At 41.4% G+C, this 15,756-nt stretch overlaps 1 protein-coding gene and 1 pseudogene across 13 annotated transcripts in view; one reads left to right on the top strand and one right to left on the bottom strand.

Annotated features, from left to right (window-relative positions):
• GRIP1 (glutamate receptor interacting protein 1) overlaps positions 1–15,756 on the bottom strand; it is a 739,429-nt gene that overhangs the window by 22,250 nt on the left and 701,423 nt on the right. For 7 of the 13 annotated variants that reach the window (XM_051846415.2, XM_051846410.2, XM_051846412.2 and 4 more), the window contains 3 exons: positions 15,205–15,316; positions 15,047–15,091; positions 10,476–10,709 (listed from right to left, as the gene is read on the bottom strand). In XM_051846415.2, coding sequence (XP_051702375.2) covers positions 10,476–10,709; positions 15,047–15,091; positions 15,205–15,316 — 391 coding nt within the window. Of the gene's footprint in view, positions 1–10,475; positions 10,710–15,046; positions 15,092–15,204; positions 15,618–15,756 lie in introns of those variants that run through there. The other 6 variants (XM_051846419.2, XM_051846418.2, XM_051846413.2 and 3 more) reach the window with 2 other exon arrangements.
• On the top strand, positions 4,983–5,713 carry LOC138844249 (cytochrome c-like; annotated as a pseudogene).

Consider the following 15,756-nt stretch of genomic DNA (forward strand, 5'->3'; position numbering starts at 1 on the left):
TCAAGTCAAGATTTTTTATTTCCTGGACATATAATCTCCTAGCTGATCAGACAGTCTTTATTTCCAACTTCCCAAAAGACTCAAGATGAATAATTTATCCTTTCTGTTGAGTTTTATCTCATCAGAGCCCTTTGATGACTTTCCACGATCTGCATTAACTGCTCAGTGCTGCTACAGCTCATCATCCTGTAGGTGGGCTCTGCATCCTTAATTTTTGGTAAGCAAGATTTTCCTTGCAGGGTCTCTATTCTGTGTTAACTGCAGGATATCTCTGGGGAACCTGGCCATGCACACAATTGCAAGATTTTTCTGTTCTAAGAATACCAGTGAGCCTCTTGGATCACAATGTCCTGAGCGAGGGTACACTTCTGCAAAGCTCAGTTCAACTCTAACTATTCGCCAGCATGTGCTGTGATTGCTTCTCTCTCTTGAGAACAGAAACTTTAACTGGAGGTGCAGGGATTCACTACAATTCAAGTTCAAGCTTGTTTTTTATTTCTGAGCAAGCCTATCCACATGTCTTGACCAGTGTCCTGGAGGCAAAGACCAGAAACCTGTGCTTGTGTTTTCAGTGTTGACACTTGTGAAAAGCTTTAGCTGCAGAACCAACTTGGATTTCAAGGGCAATTGTGTCTATTATCTTGACAAGTCACAGCAGGTGACAGCCGCTCCAAAAGCAGTTCACAAGTCCTGGCAGCCTTGCTATTGCTCAATCCCATACCCGGGTGGCCTGAAGGAGTAAATTGACAGCTACTTTTGAGAGAAGGTGCTGGTTTTCCTATAAATCACCAGACATTTGGTTTACCCTTTGCAGTCACCACTGGGTAACTCGATCCCCTTAAGCCAGACAATTCAAATCATGTTAGTTTTGAGAATGATACCATCTTGTGAGGCTGGAGGGAAAAAATAAAACAGTCCTCTCAAAGATACTCTTCCCAGCCCAAAAGGAAGCAGCGTCAGTTTATGCCACTAGAGACTCAAGGGTTTGGGCACAAACTGGGTCAGAAAGGCGGATGCTGCCCTCCCATCTGGAGAGTCTCATTGGCAAAGGAGAGAAAGGTACAGCTGCTTCAAATGCTGCCTGCTCGGGCTCTCCCAGCTATGAAAACAAGGCTCACCAGTGACAGAATCAGGAGCTGGGATTTGGGCTCCAAGCAGGAGCAGGTCAGGGCTGACTTGGCTGTTGGAGAACCAAGTCTCAACAAAGGAAGCATCCCTGTTTTTAAGATTCATGGTGGGTTTATGTGCTTTTCCCTGATTGGCCCCAGAGCATTTCACACATTTGCCATTTCACGTAAGAACAAAGAGGGAAGAGCTAGATCATTCTCCAAATTCTCTAGGAGATCAAACTACACCATGAACAGCTGTTGGTCACCTGGTCATTGTCAGCTCCATTGCTGCCCCATCTCACTTGCCTGGATACCACTAAGTTGGCTGACTCTGTGGCCAAGTCCCTGTTTCAGGTGCCCATGTTCAGGTATGCCCGTTGCCCATGTACAGTCCTGCCCCTCACATTTGGCCTCTGCTTTCCCTGACATTGCCAGGGCAAATGCTCTTTGGTGAAGTCTCCCTCTGAGGATCACAGGTGACCCTATCCTTTCTGGGCTAAGTAAGAAAACTGGGGCTCACAGGAGTGACATGGTTGATGAGTGCCAATCTGAAATGCAAACCTAGGTCTGCCTTGCAACAAGCCTATGTTCTCCCTCATTTATTATTGCTTGCCTGAAGAAAGAGATGTTCCATCTAGCAAAGAGTTCATATAGTCAGGGTGTTGACTTCAGCAATGTCCACAGCAGACAGTTCTCCCAGGCTGGCTCTCTTCTCCAGCTCTGAACCTTTACTCGTTCCCTCTGCAACTTGCTGACCTTCCCTCCTCCTAGGCCTTTGTGGACCTCCTTGATTCAGGGACCACCTGGAGCTCTGGGTAGGAGTCATGCAGCCCTACCAACCCTCTGGTCATGTGGGAATTGGGGCTAGGCTCACTGTTATTCAAGAAGGGTGAAACATTACAAATGACGAAACTCCCATTGCACTAAGCCCCCCGCCCATCCCATGGGTTGCTGACACCTGACATTATGAAGAGCTTTGGACAAGGACAGAGTTCTACAGCCGCTATGGTTTGGATATGATTTGAGTTTGTTCTCCAAATGTTCATGTGCTTGGATATTGGTCCCCAGTGTTCTGATGTTGAGGTGGTGGAAGCTTTAAGAGGCAGAGCCTAGTAGCAGGGGACTGGGTCAGTGCAGGTGCTGGCCTCTGAAGGGATTAATGCTTGGTCTCTCTGAGTGAGTCAGTTCTCCAAAGAGCAGGGTAGGTAAAGTAAGGCTGCCCCAAGGATTTGGTTCCTTCTGCAAGCAGCTGTTTCCATTTCTGCTTCTCTGCCATGTTGTGACAAAGCCAGGGGCACCCTCACTAGAGGTGAAATGGGAGTCTGCTTATTATGGGACTTTTAGCCTCCAAAACTGTGAGCTAAATAAACCTTTTTTAAAATAACATTAATAGACACATAGAGAGAAAGTTCCCATCCGCTGGCTCACTCTGCAAATGCCCATAACTGCTGGGGCAAGGCCAGACTAAGGCCAAGAGCTGGGAACTCAATCCAGGATTCCCATGTAGGGAATGCAGGGACCCAGCTACCTGAGCTGTCACCTGCTGCTTCCCAGGCTCTGCATTAGCAGGACACTGGGACTGGGAGCAGAACTGGGACTCAAATCCAGGTACTCTGATATGCAGTGTGTGCCTCTTAACCTACATCTTAACTGCTAGGCTAAATGTCCACCACCCCCACGCAATCCCTTTTGCTCTATAAAGTACCCAGCTTTAGGTATTCTGTTATAATCAGTCAAGTATATCTGTTACGGCAACAGAAAACAGATAGCACCCCATCTTGGGGAAAAAAAAACAACAAGATATAGGCTAGATTGTTATCTATTAAATGCTTACCCTCACCCTGCCAGGAAGTGATGTGACTGAACAATGGTGGAGAAAGAGGTCAACAGGGCTATTCTCCAAGTACCTGGACATTAGGAATGACAGTGACCTTCAGAGAGCTATATCATTTGTAAACCAACATCCTAGAGATAAGAAACCTATGAATAAACATACTTGGCCACAAGAGAGACATACAATGACATCAGGGAGAGACAGATAGTCCCCAGGCCACAGTCAGTCTTGAGAAGTGAAGTGAAGTGGAGATGGATCCATGCAGAAAGATATTGATGAAACCTGAGAGACAAGGCACAGCAGGCTGCGATCTAACAAGCCTGCCTTGGGCCATCTGAATGGGGACAGAAGCTCTGTCTGACTTACAGTTTCTGTCGCTCAGAGCTCAGACTGCAATAGGGGATGGCAACTTAGAGAAAAGAGATATGATGTAAATGGAGTTCTGCCCCTTAGAAAAGATAACCTCAAAGATTTTGCCCCCCCCCATCAATAAGCAGCTTTAATTCTAAGTTAGAAATCCTATTCCAATGTTCATTTTCACATTGAGCTTTTTAAAATCCCTCTTTAAATAAGCCTTGGCAGCCTGCCATCATTCTTTCACAATAATGTAAGCATTTTTGACACAAGACAATCATTTGCATAAGAACTGATTTTTTTTTTTGCTTTAAAAACTGTGTTTTTCAATGATTCCTAGATAAGGGATAAATGATACATTTTTAGGATTGCCAGGGAAGGTTGCTATTATTTATAACATACAACCTGTACTTCAAAATTCCCCAACAACGTTCTGATGGTTCATTGTCCCTGGTGATACAGGGAGAGAATATATTCATCAAATTAACATGTTGGCTTAACTAGCCATACATCTACTTGTCAATGGCTCTCATTCTGGCTTACATATTCCATCTCTGGTGGCTTTGGGGTGGCCATCTGGCGCTCACTTAAGTCTTGGTGCTGAGATCTCACTTTTGGAGTTTCTGACATTGTAGGGCTGAGGCAAAACACTGAGTGTTAGTGACCTCAGGGAAAATGTTCCTTTGTGATGTCTCCTCTACCCACCAGAGGTGACTTGTCCCTTTCTGGCTAAATAAGAAAACGGGTTCATATAAGTGACCCAGAGGATGAGTGCCACACGGTGACCCAATCCTAGCTCCGCCCCCAATGAGCCTGTCTTCTTTCTCATTTGTCACTCCCTGCCTGAAGAGAGAGGACCTTGATCTAGCAAAAGGTGACAGACAAAAGCCAAGAGTTCACATAGTCTACATATTGCTTTTAGCTTCCAGTGATTTCTCCTAGACAGTTCCAAACCAGCTAGCTATTGGGAGAAGGCCTAAGCAAGTTAGGACTCATTTGCTCTTGTATGTCGACCCTTAATATGTCAAAGGAGTGAAGACAGAGGTATGAGCAAGAATAAGATACGCATTTCCACGCCATATTTCCTTGGAGCCTGCTCATGACTCAGGGAGAATATTGCAAAAGAGGTTGGCATGAAATATGCTTTACTCCTTCCAAGGAGTAAACCAGCTTTAATGTATCAAGAAGAGTAAAACGCTCCTCTCAGAAAACCCAAGTACATTGAAAGTGCAAAGTGAACTTGGCTGGGGAGAAGCAGATGGCACAAAAGTGTCTGCGAGAAATAAAGAGGTAACTTGTGAGCGACTGAAACACTAGAGTGCTGTGCTCCAGGCAAGCAGAAGGAAAAGCAGACATTGGGCAGTTATTTAAAAAAACCTTTCTGTGAAAAGATAAAGAGCTGCATACAATTAAGCAGCAGAATTTTATTGAAAAATATGAATAACAAGGTAAAAGAAAAAGTTAATATGAATTCTTTAAAGTCCAAATGCTCTGAATATGGCCAACTTTCCATTTTGCAAAAGATATGTTTTGCCTTAAGGTACACAAACAAGTGACAATGGAATTTATCTCCAAAATAAATTATGTGGACACCAAAGGATATTTAAGCTTTGGAAGGGAAAGATGGGAAAGAAAGGGAACTGTAGCTGAGATTACTAGCTCCTTATCTGCAAAGAGAAAGAATCCATGATAAGCGGTAGCAGAAAACCATCTATTTTAAAGATAAAATACTCCAGCTTCAGGGCTTACCAGGTAGCTTCCTTTCCTCTTTCCCTTGTCACCTGACTTTTGCCTAAGTTCCTTGGACCAGAATAGTCACCCACAGGTAGCAAACACCCAAGGGAGTGATTATCAATCTTTAGTCTGCAAAAGAATCCCCTGAAGTTGCTAAAATGTAGATTCTTGGCTGTATCCCATCAAAAAAATGCCAACAAGGAGACAGTGGGATGACCAGCTTACCAGCGTGGACCTTTGTGGTATGAGTGACAAAAGAAGAAACTAAAAATGGGTGATGTTGAGAAACGAAAGAAGATTTTTCTTCAGAAATGCACCCAGTGTCACACTGTGGAAAAAGGAGGCAAGCACAAGACTGGACCAAATCCATGACCTGTTTGGGTGGCAGACAGGTCAGGCTCTTGGGCTCCCTTACACAGACGCCAACAACAACAAAGGCATCACTTCAGGAAAGGACACTCTGATGGAGTACTTGGAGAATCCCAAGAAACACATCCTTGGAAACAAAATGATCTTTGCTGGCATTAAGAATGAAAGGGCAGACTTGATAACTTATCTCAAAAAAAAAAAAAAACTACTAGTGAGTAATATTTGGTCACTGATTATGACAAAACAGGACTGTCTTGTGACATTTTTATGTGTACCACAATTTAATTCTCACATATCAGAATTCAGATCATGAATGGCTGACAGAATATTTTTGTTCAGCAGTCCTGATTTAGGTAAGATTGCCTTGTGTGGTTAAATAAATATGATTGGGCTTACTGAAATTTTGTAGTAATTCCAGATCAGTCAATGCTTTCACTCTTTTTCCCTTCCTAAGGATATGATTGGACTTAACTAATAATGTTGAACTTTTCACACAAATTTTGAAGGCCATCTCAAAACCTATTGGGTGATTGGATTTGCATTGAAATTCAGGGAAAATCTCTTCACTGTCTCAGAACTAAGCAAAACTCACTTGTGCTCTGGTTTGTGTTCTTTATCTGCTAAAGGCAAGAGCTAAAGATAGGTACAAATGTCTACTTAATATTTCTGGTGTTAATTATGTGAATCTAAGTAGAATTTCCCAAAACCAAACTGCTGCCTTTTACTTATTAAAAGACATTTTTGTGTGGTTTATGTTTATCACATAAAGAATATTTAATACCTCTCAAAAAAAAAATGATGGCAAGGAGAGTGAGAATAGGGCTTAGGAATTTGCATTTTCAAAAATATCCCATGGGGTGCCAGTTTGAGTCCTGGCTGCTCCACTTCCAATCCAGTTCTCTGCTATGGCCTGAGAAAGCAGTAGAGAATGGTCCTAGTCCTTAGGCCCCTGCATCCGTGTGGGAGACCTGAAAGAAGCTCCTGGCTTCTGGCTTCGACTGGCATAGCTCAGGACATTATGGTCATCTGGGGAGACCTCCCTCCCTCTCTCCCTCCCTCCCCCCCCCCCCACCTCTCTGTAACTCTTTCAAATAAATAAATCTTAAAAAAAAAATCCTATGGGAAAGGTCACGAGGGGTTCATACCCCAGACTACTATCCAAGGCTGCAGTCTCCAAACTGCTGGTTGAAATCTATTACTAAGTCTTGAAATCAGCTTAATGTAATTAGCATTTGAAAATAAGCAGAAAAAGATAAGGCCCTGGCCTGAAGCGTCAGCATCCCATGTGGGCACCAGTTCTAGTCCTGGCTGCTGCTCTTCTAATCCAGCTCTCTGCTGTGGCCCAGGATAGCAGTAGAAGATGGCTTAATCCTTGGGCCCCTGCATCTGTGTGGGAGACCTGGAAGAATCTCCTGGCTTCTGGCTTTGATCAGCACAACTCTGGCCGTTCTGGCTATCTGGGGACTGAACCAACAGATGGAAGACCTCTCTCTATCTCTACCTCTTTCTGTAACTCTGTCTTTCAAATAAATAAATATTTTTAAAAAATCAGAAAAAATAGAAAAATGTCAGTACACTGAACACATTGTTGGGCTCTTTTATACATGAGTGAGGAAGTACACGTGAGGTGTACTATGTTTCCAACTGTGTGTCTTAGCTGAGAGAGTAGGACAAATAGTGGCCTAAGGGGACATGAGTTTCACTTCCCCAGGACTCTCTCATTGTCCCCAACCCCTACTACGATGCCAAATCACTCCAGCTTCTACTTCCTCCCACTATTCATAGCCCCAAAGGAAAGTGAGGCTGCTCTGTGTGTCTTCGGAGATGATGGGAAGTGAATGGAAACTACCTGGACTCTACCTGAACTTGGGACTGTCTGAAGGTTGGAAGGAAGAGAAGTAGTGGCAGGAAAGAATGAACAGAAAATGAGAGGTAAAGGATGGAGGGCAGGCTGAGACTCAAAACAAGTGAGGATCAGCCAGTGTTCTGTTTTGCGTGTATGAGGTTGCTAACAGCCACTCTTAGGAGATGGAGGGATTCTAGCTTTCTAATTTTTTCCTTTCCAGCAATGAGATAGGTCCTTGCCTATTCATTCATATTATCTTGACCCACCTTCTAATAAAATTAATGAGATTTCACAGGTGTGGGTCTGGACATGAACAAGTCCACAACTTGTTTTCATGGATACAGTTTCAACCAACAGCTACGAGGACCATGGGACCAGGAAAAGAAGACCCAGCAGATTTGGAACAGTGGGTTCTTTATCTCAGGCAGTCTCTCCATACTGGATTGCACAGCCCCTTGGGAAATTCTCCAGAATAACCACTGAGGAATATCCCCTGGGGATGAAGGTCCAGGGACTGAAAAATCGCCCTTGTTCTGAATGACAAATTGTGCGCTGGACTTGTGTTATCTTCACCTTGAAGAAGGGGTGTTTTGCTAATTCCCTAGCCCTCTCCTCACACCACCTGCCCAAAGAGTGCTTTCTCCTAATTTTCACCAAGGTTTATACAGCTTAGGGGCATCCCAGGGGGAAGATGACTCAGTTCCATCACTGTGTCTTATGATCTCAGGCAATCTTTTAGTGTTCAACAGACACCTGCATGCAAGACACAAACACAATTTACAAGTCTTTGGTCTGAACTAAGTAGTTTTCCTAATGACTATTTTTCTCCTCCCAAGAACCCAAATATTCCAACAAGCCCATCCACTGCCATTCAGTGTGCCAGGAGGTAGATGATACATTCTTGTTGCTTCTTTTGAACAAGATTATTTTTTTTGGCAGTCACTTTTCAAAACCTCAGCTACAACAACCTGCACATCCAATAAACTGTCATTATCTTTGCTAAATGCTTTCAGTGCAGGAGGGATGGGGAGAGGAGGTCTTTTGTATTCCTGGGCTATCAATATCTTCTTTGGAAGAGACGGCTTCATTCCAGAAGGAAAAACAACTCTATTTTATTCTTGCTATTTTCCTGTAAATGAGGATAATAATTATCTGTCCAGAAGAACTATTTTGAGGGCTAAAAATAGAAAATACCAGTACATAGCACTGAGTAAGCACTCTATATATGTTGGTGTCCATTCTCTTTGGGGCTGAAGGACGGAGGGTTATCAAGCCTTCTCTTTTCTGTCCAGCTAGCAGAACTTTACAGACAAGGAAAAGACAGTGTTCACACACACCCGAGGGAACAGGAAAAGCCTGCCCTATTTTGGTACAGAAGAATTACCATTGAATATGCAGCTTTTACAATTTAATCACCATGGGAGTTCTTACAACCTAATGGCGTGTGTCAATTAGTGGATTAGGATATGTGGCTTACCAAGCAGACACATCAATTTAGGGTAACTGGATAAACAAGCTGGTTTGTGGGATGCAGCTAAACCTGGGTCCTTGTCCTTTGCTTTTTTGCAAGTCTGTAATTCTTCCTAATGCACAAGGCTCCAACTCTAGGCTCTGACCATGTGGAAATATTTGTATTCCTTCAGTGCACCACGGTCTTTGAGAACTCTTTGTACACTCTTCTTTGATTGGAATGCCCTCTCATCCTCTACCCTCCTCTGCAGACTCAACCCCTACTTCTAGGAAGCCATTACTTCCCTTCCAGAGTGGGTCAGCATCTACTGTCCAAGGCTGCTCAGGGTTGACTCTGCTATCTGCCATCCTATTGTTTCTCTGTCTCCCCACTAGACTATGTGCTCCCTGGGGATCTGAGTGAATGAATGCAGAGGACAGGAATTAAATGAATGGGTGAATGGCAGGACTGGAATACAAAGCTCAGCACCCAACTTCCCATTCTATTTCCTTCACTTTATTCTTTGTCAGCTGCCAAAGGAATACCTAGATTTTACAGGGTGATTAGCAAATTGAAATCTTCAGAGGAAAGGTAGTGGTTGGCTTGTTACCTCCTCTCAATCTGACATTTATTTGCCTTTTAAGATGAATAAGCTCTAGTTAATAGCTTATTAACAATAGGTAGGGTCTTGATTTTCAAGAAAAGTGGGATGATATTGTTAAAATGCACACATACTTATGAATTAAACAAAAATAACATGTTAGCAGGCAGGCATTCAGCTTAGTTGCTCAGATGCCTGTGTCCCACGTAGTATTTGGGTTTGATGTCTGGCTCTGATTCCTGACTCAAGCTTCCTGCCAATGCAGACCCTGGGAGGCAGTGGTGATGGCTCAAGTAATTGGTTCCTGACACCCATCTGGGAGACCTGGATTGAGTTCTAAGCTTCCAAATGTGGGTCTGGCCCAGCCCTGGCTGTTGTGGGCGTTTAGAGAGTAAACCAGTAGATGGGAGCTCTGTCTGTCTCTGTGCCTTTCTCTGCCTCTCTATTAAACAGATGTTAAAAAAAAAAAACAACAACTAGTAAAATGTTAGGTCTAGAAAAGAAAACCAGAGATATCTCCCTACCACTGTTCTTCCCGGCCCAGGATTCTGTAAACACTACCACTTACCATAAACCTTCTCTCAACCCTGCCAGCAACTCTGAAATGCAACTCTGTGTGCAGTACCGGGTCTGTTTCCATGAAGTAAAGTCAGGAAACTTTCATGGTGAGAGGTAGAACATAACCAGGGCTTACTCTGTGCTGGCCCAAGACATCTAAACAATGTCTCAAAGAGAACCTTACATCTCTTGAATGACAGTCATCTACTACTACAAGTCTGTAATTAATTTGAACCCAGCATTCAACCTGAACCCCCTTTTCAGTAAAGCTATGAGTGTAGAACATTAGAAAGCCCTTCCCCCTTCAAACAATGTCAGAATAACAGCCCAATTCATCAAAGCTCTAAGTGATCCTGGAGCCTCCAATTTTTATAATTTTTGGCCACGAATTTTTTTTTGATAAATACATTGGTTCAGCGCCAATTTTCCCTGCTTTCCAGAGTAACATTCTAGAGATAACCTCCTGAGAACAAAGTCTCCAAAGATCCACTTTTGAGCTCTGGTTTCTCCGAAGCTCAGCTCCCAGGAGAATGTCATTGCCAAGCTTGCAACAGGCTTTCATGCTACGCAGAGTGCCTAGGAAATCTGACCCTAAGAGAAAGAGAAGAAAGCGTACTGACCTTGTGCAGCTCCACAGGAGTCGGGGACATGATCTCCTTTATTTCTTGCTTCATTTTTCTCAGAGTCACAGACTTCCTGCCCACATCTGAAGGCAGGGTGTTGCTCCGAGTTGTCTGGCTGTAGTGTGGGCGTGAGCTGCTGCGTTCCTGGAAGCTGGCCTGTCGCCCCAGCTGACTGCGAGGTGTTGGGGCTTCATGGTTCAAACTCATCGTGCTCCCCGACATGATTGTTGCCTGTGGCATTGACAATTTTCACAAACAATTAAGAGACAGACTAAAGAAAGGGACTGGTTGCTCAACATTAAGCACATTTCTCTTTCTGCCCAGTCAAAATACAGTCTCTTCAGGGCACAACCAAAGGTTGGAGAATGGATGTACTAATTGAACTATGAACGTCTGAAAATGCTTTGCAAGTGACATCTTTAATGCACATCTCAAATCCAATTTAAGTACTTAAGCCATTGAGTTTATTTAATCAAATACCACCCCTGGCGGTTTTGAGGCAAATTGAAAAGCTCTAACATTTGCTTACTGCAGAGTGCATTTTAGGCATTAACTTTTCACTGAGTGGGCTTTAACAGATGGGATTCTTGAAACTATCTTCAATACATCTTGCAGGAGAGAACTAAGGACTTCTAAGGCTGCCTCTATTTGCAAGCTGTCTCTAGCTCCTACTGGAGCCCACCGTTGACTGCAATGGGATTATCAATACAAATGCAAAGCCTGCTGAGCTTGCTGCATAACACTGGATATTGTATTTCCTCTTGCCAAGTGGCCTGCCGCAGAGGCTTGTAGATCAGCGAGGCCACCCTATCACTTGGTATAGTGGTATATTGACTTCAATTTCTTAACAATGGTCTTTGAGCAAGATCCTCAGAGAGGTTAAAAACAATTACTTATCATGTTATTGGATTCAACCCATTGCTCAAAACCTGTGACACGTGGAGGTTATCAGTGAATTGGGTAGCTTGCTCAGTTCCAAATATGTTACTTGCATAGCAGAAGCAATGGTTAGTCTAGATCCCAAAGATGACTGACTCTGACAACTGGAACTAAAAAGGATGTAAACTCAATGTCATGTTGGGATGCTCATTTCTCATGGTTAGAGGATGCTAAAATTCTGAAAATATGCCTGGAGCCAGGTAGATAAGGTGGTGACATGAAGATAAACCATCATCATTAGATCTGCCTAAAACTATGAGACAAAAATCACGTTCCATATGCAGTGTGATAATATGCATATATGAAAACTTGATCTAGTTATCCGTATTAATACCGATGCTAAAAGCACCAGAAGTTCAATTTGTTGAATCCCTTGAATGTATTCACTCACTTAAGCTTCAGAACAATATGAGATATGCACTGTTATTCCTCCTAATTTATTGATGAGGAGACTGAGACATAAGTTCTGACCCAGGTTCATACATGTATTAAATAAGCAAAGTGAATTTTCTAAAACTATTGACCAGAAGGGAACACTGAAAAGTGTGTGGAATTTTCATTTGTCATTTCTCAAAGACTTCATAATTCCAAACCCACAAGGTCTTTGAAGAGCAGCTAAGTAGTGGCACACAAGTACATGTATGGAATGGCTCTTGAAAAAGTAACAGAACCGGTAAACCTATTAGCCTCCTGACTAGATCAGTTGTCTCCTGGAAATTTTGAAAAATAATATTATAGCTGTAAAAAACCTGATCATTCAACAGTAACATATGCTAAGTTCCATAGACATAGTGTGTGTAAAATACCAATGGATACTTAAGTAACCCAATGTGGTACCTGTCATAATTTTTATAACAATTCATTTCAATTGAGAAAACCCATGCTTGAATAAATTAAGCAACTTGCCCAATTTTCTAGGATTGCAACCCCATAAATCTGATTCCAGAACCTTTGTCTGGACTACCTGGCTGCATTGCTCCTCTGAGAAGTATTAGGCTGAACAATGGAAAACTTCTTTTTTAGTAGGCAAAGCTTCCTTAACTTTAACTAAATGGGGGTTATCTGTATTATGGTTTATTTCAGATAAATACTCTTGTTAAGTGTATTGAAACCTTTCTGTGGCTAGCTTTGTTCATGTCATAGAATATATATTTAAGTTTTTAAAAAGCACCTACTCACATCTATCATTTCTGTGTTTAATCTACTGAAACTGACAGCACCCAGTGATTGTTTCCCTGCTGTGGCCACCGTCCATCTACTATTTTTTTCTCCTTAGACTATTTACTTTGTTAATCTCTATTTTTTATATTCATCTTTCATGGGACCAGCAGGAAACATGTTGCAAGTAGAACACTTAATCATACTAGCTGGAGACCACAGTTCAGCATGGATGAGTCTTAGCTGCCAAGGCAGTAGTCTGAATGACTTTAGAAAGGGTTTTCATGGCAGCAATGAGGTGTTATTTTCAAGGCCTGGTTTTATTGCTTTGTTAAAAGGGAATTTCAAGTGAATTCTAAGAAGGAATATGAAAATTAAAACACAAGTTCAAAAACTAAAAGAAAAAGTTAAATTAGAATTTGCTTCAGCTTCAGATGTAGGCATTGCCTGTTTTCGTTTGACACAATTCATAATTAAATGTCCTTCTGAAGATAACTTAGAGTTCTCTGACATTTAGTTAAATCTCCTTTCTGTACTATACAAGTATTAAGCAAAAAATAGTTAAAGCAGTGTTCATGAATTAAGAACTGGAAAAAATAATAGTAGTTCATTTTTTCTGATTATTTTATTGATAATTTGTTAAGTGCCATACAAGCTATAGCTCATTATAATCTCCATATTTCATAGAAGAAATATCTGGTGAGAGAGGTTAAAAATTTGCCCAAAGTCTTAATTCAAATTTTTCTCCTTTGTTAAAACCATGCATTTTTCACTGCTAAAGCTGAATATAACTTATTGCTAGCAATAAGGGAAAATGATTAGTAAATTAATTTTAATTTGAACTGTAATCAATTTTCATCTTAATCTTCTACATTTATTAGTGTTACTATGTGCTTTAACTTTTAATACTGAATATAAATCTTAAACGTAGAATCTAGCGTCAATAAGTTTTTTTCATAATACTGTTTCCAATCAAGGGATTGAAGTTCATTTAAACTAATAAGTGAATGCTCTTTGTGATAAAAGTGTAAATATCCCAATTTATGAATTTGCCAGTCATTATTCTTGAACGAAGATTTTAATTCCCTTTGGCTTCTAAGCTCAGCCTATTTTCTTTCTGCATTTATAAATTCAAGGGTGTTCCTGTCTGGAACTATGTTCAAGCAAATCTGCAGGCTGCTGTGTTGATGGATGTTACTTCCGTGAGATAACTTAACTTCTGGGTGAAAGCACAATCTGATGGCACTACTTGTTCCAGCTTATGTTTTAATCTAATATAAAAGAAGCCACTAGAAGAGTAGCTGCTTTTATTCAAAAGACAAGTATCAAAATGCAAGATGTAAAAGGCATGTGAGCCAAACATGCTTTCAAAAGCATGGGTATGTTCATGAATCATGAACTGTGCTCCTGATTCAGCTGGGACACATTCAACTCATTATTCCACACACAGGAGGTGGTAACAGTTTAAATAAGCTAGCCAACACTTAAGCATTCTGCTTTTTCTGGGAAGTTGTATAAAAAGGAATCAATTGCTAACATCTTAATTCATTACAATTGTATAGGATTATCCATGTCCAGGTCCTTTAACTGTGCTCTGAAGTTGAAATTCATGCCAGGTAATACTATGATGTTTACAAATTCAAACTAATATTTTTCTTTATAATTTTCTTTGCAGTTTCACAAACAATAGAATCACATAAAATATACACACATGCAATTGAGAAGCAAAAACAATATAAAGATGAATAATCATTTTAGAATCGCAAGAGTTTCACCCAGTTATGCCATTCACATTCCTTATGGTGACTTGGGGACCTCATATGACATCAAAATAAAAATGAGACTTTTGCCACTTTATTTTTTTACAGCTCAGAAAATTCAAAAGAACATAAAAGGAAATAGTCCAGGACTTCCTAGACTAAAATGTGAATACCATCAGCAAATTCATTGCTTTGATTAAAGAACTCACCAGGAGTTCAGCTAGTACATTATGTCTTGCTATTCCTTAAATTCACATGAAGGGAATTGTGGAATTTGGCTTGCAATGTTCTGTGTCATATTTTGCCTGCTTATGAAATACACTGGCCCTTCTACCAGCTACATTGTCATCAACTTTAAGGGCAAAAGAAAATGAAATTTCCTCTTATGTTCCTCTTAACAATCAATTTCTATACCAGGTACAAATGAAAACATGCCAAAGAAACCTTTCTAAAGCAACTAAGAGGATGAGATGCACCACTGCTGGGAGACTTAGCTTGTCCTTAGCGATTTGGTAGGAAACAGGTACAGTCAGGGTTAGCAGGGAGCAATGGCAGAAGCCACAAGTCAGTAAGCTTGGGGGGGAGGGGTGGAAATGGGGGAAAGAAATATTTTCAACTGCATTGTATAAAATCAAATTGCTGTCCAGAAGGCAAGGAGGGGCAGGGAAGGCAGCTTCACAAGCAAAAAATATAAACATAAAGGGTAGCTACCAAGAGAGTCATGTTTCTCAAAGACACACGCCTGTCAGCTTTCTCCTGTGGAAAGGGGTTAAAGCTTTTAAATGAACTGGTGTGATAAATGCAAACTTAAGAGGACCAAAAAACATGAACGTAGAAACAATAAAAGTAAGTCGCAGGACGAAGGCTACCTCAAGTTCTCTCAGAATTCCTGACTGTCCACAGGTTTCTAAATCCTCCAGTGCTTGAGACCAGAAGTTCTCTTCTTGCTCAGCCTCTGCGCTGTCAGAAGTCCCTGCGAAACTGTCATCAAGAAACACAGTCCAGGTTAGGAGCTTGTCAAACATAATGTTTTTCTTCTCGTATCTAGACTCTCTCTCCTTCATCACACACACAAACCAGAAAGGCATTCATTTTAGATCTGGCTTTCTTCCCACTGTGGCCTCCCAGGAGAGTCAGCTCTGCTGTTAAGGATGCATTAGAAAAGGCAACATGTCATGAAGGATGAGAGGATGGTCCATGGTCTTCCTCGCAGAATTGCAGATCAGCCAAGGCTCTTGCTGAATAGGCTGCATTCACACAGCCGGCATTTAAGCTGCTACATCTATAAGAAAGATAAAACTCTTAAAAAGAGAGATGTTTTCCTGACTAATTACAAATCATAAATGTTTCTACTTTTTATAAACTTCCTTAAAATATTCTGAAAAGAGACAAAATGCTGAAGTATACTTCTCTAAAAAGAG

This window comes from Oryctolagus cuniculus, chromosome 11 (assembly GCF_964237555.1).
Source record: "Oryctolagus cuniculus chromosome 11, mOryCun1.1, whole genome shotgun sequence".
Lineage (NCBI taxonomy): Eukaryota > Metazoa > Chordata > Mammalia > Lagomorpha > Leporidae > Oryctolagus > Oryctolagus cuniculus.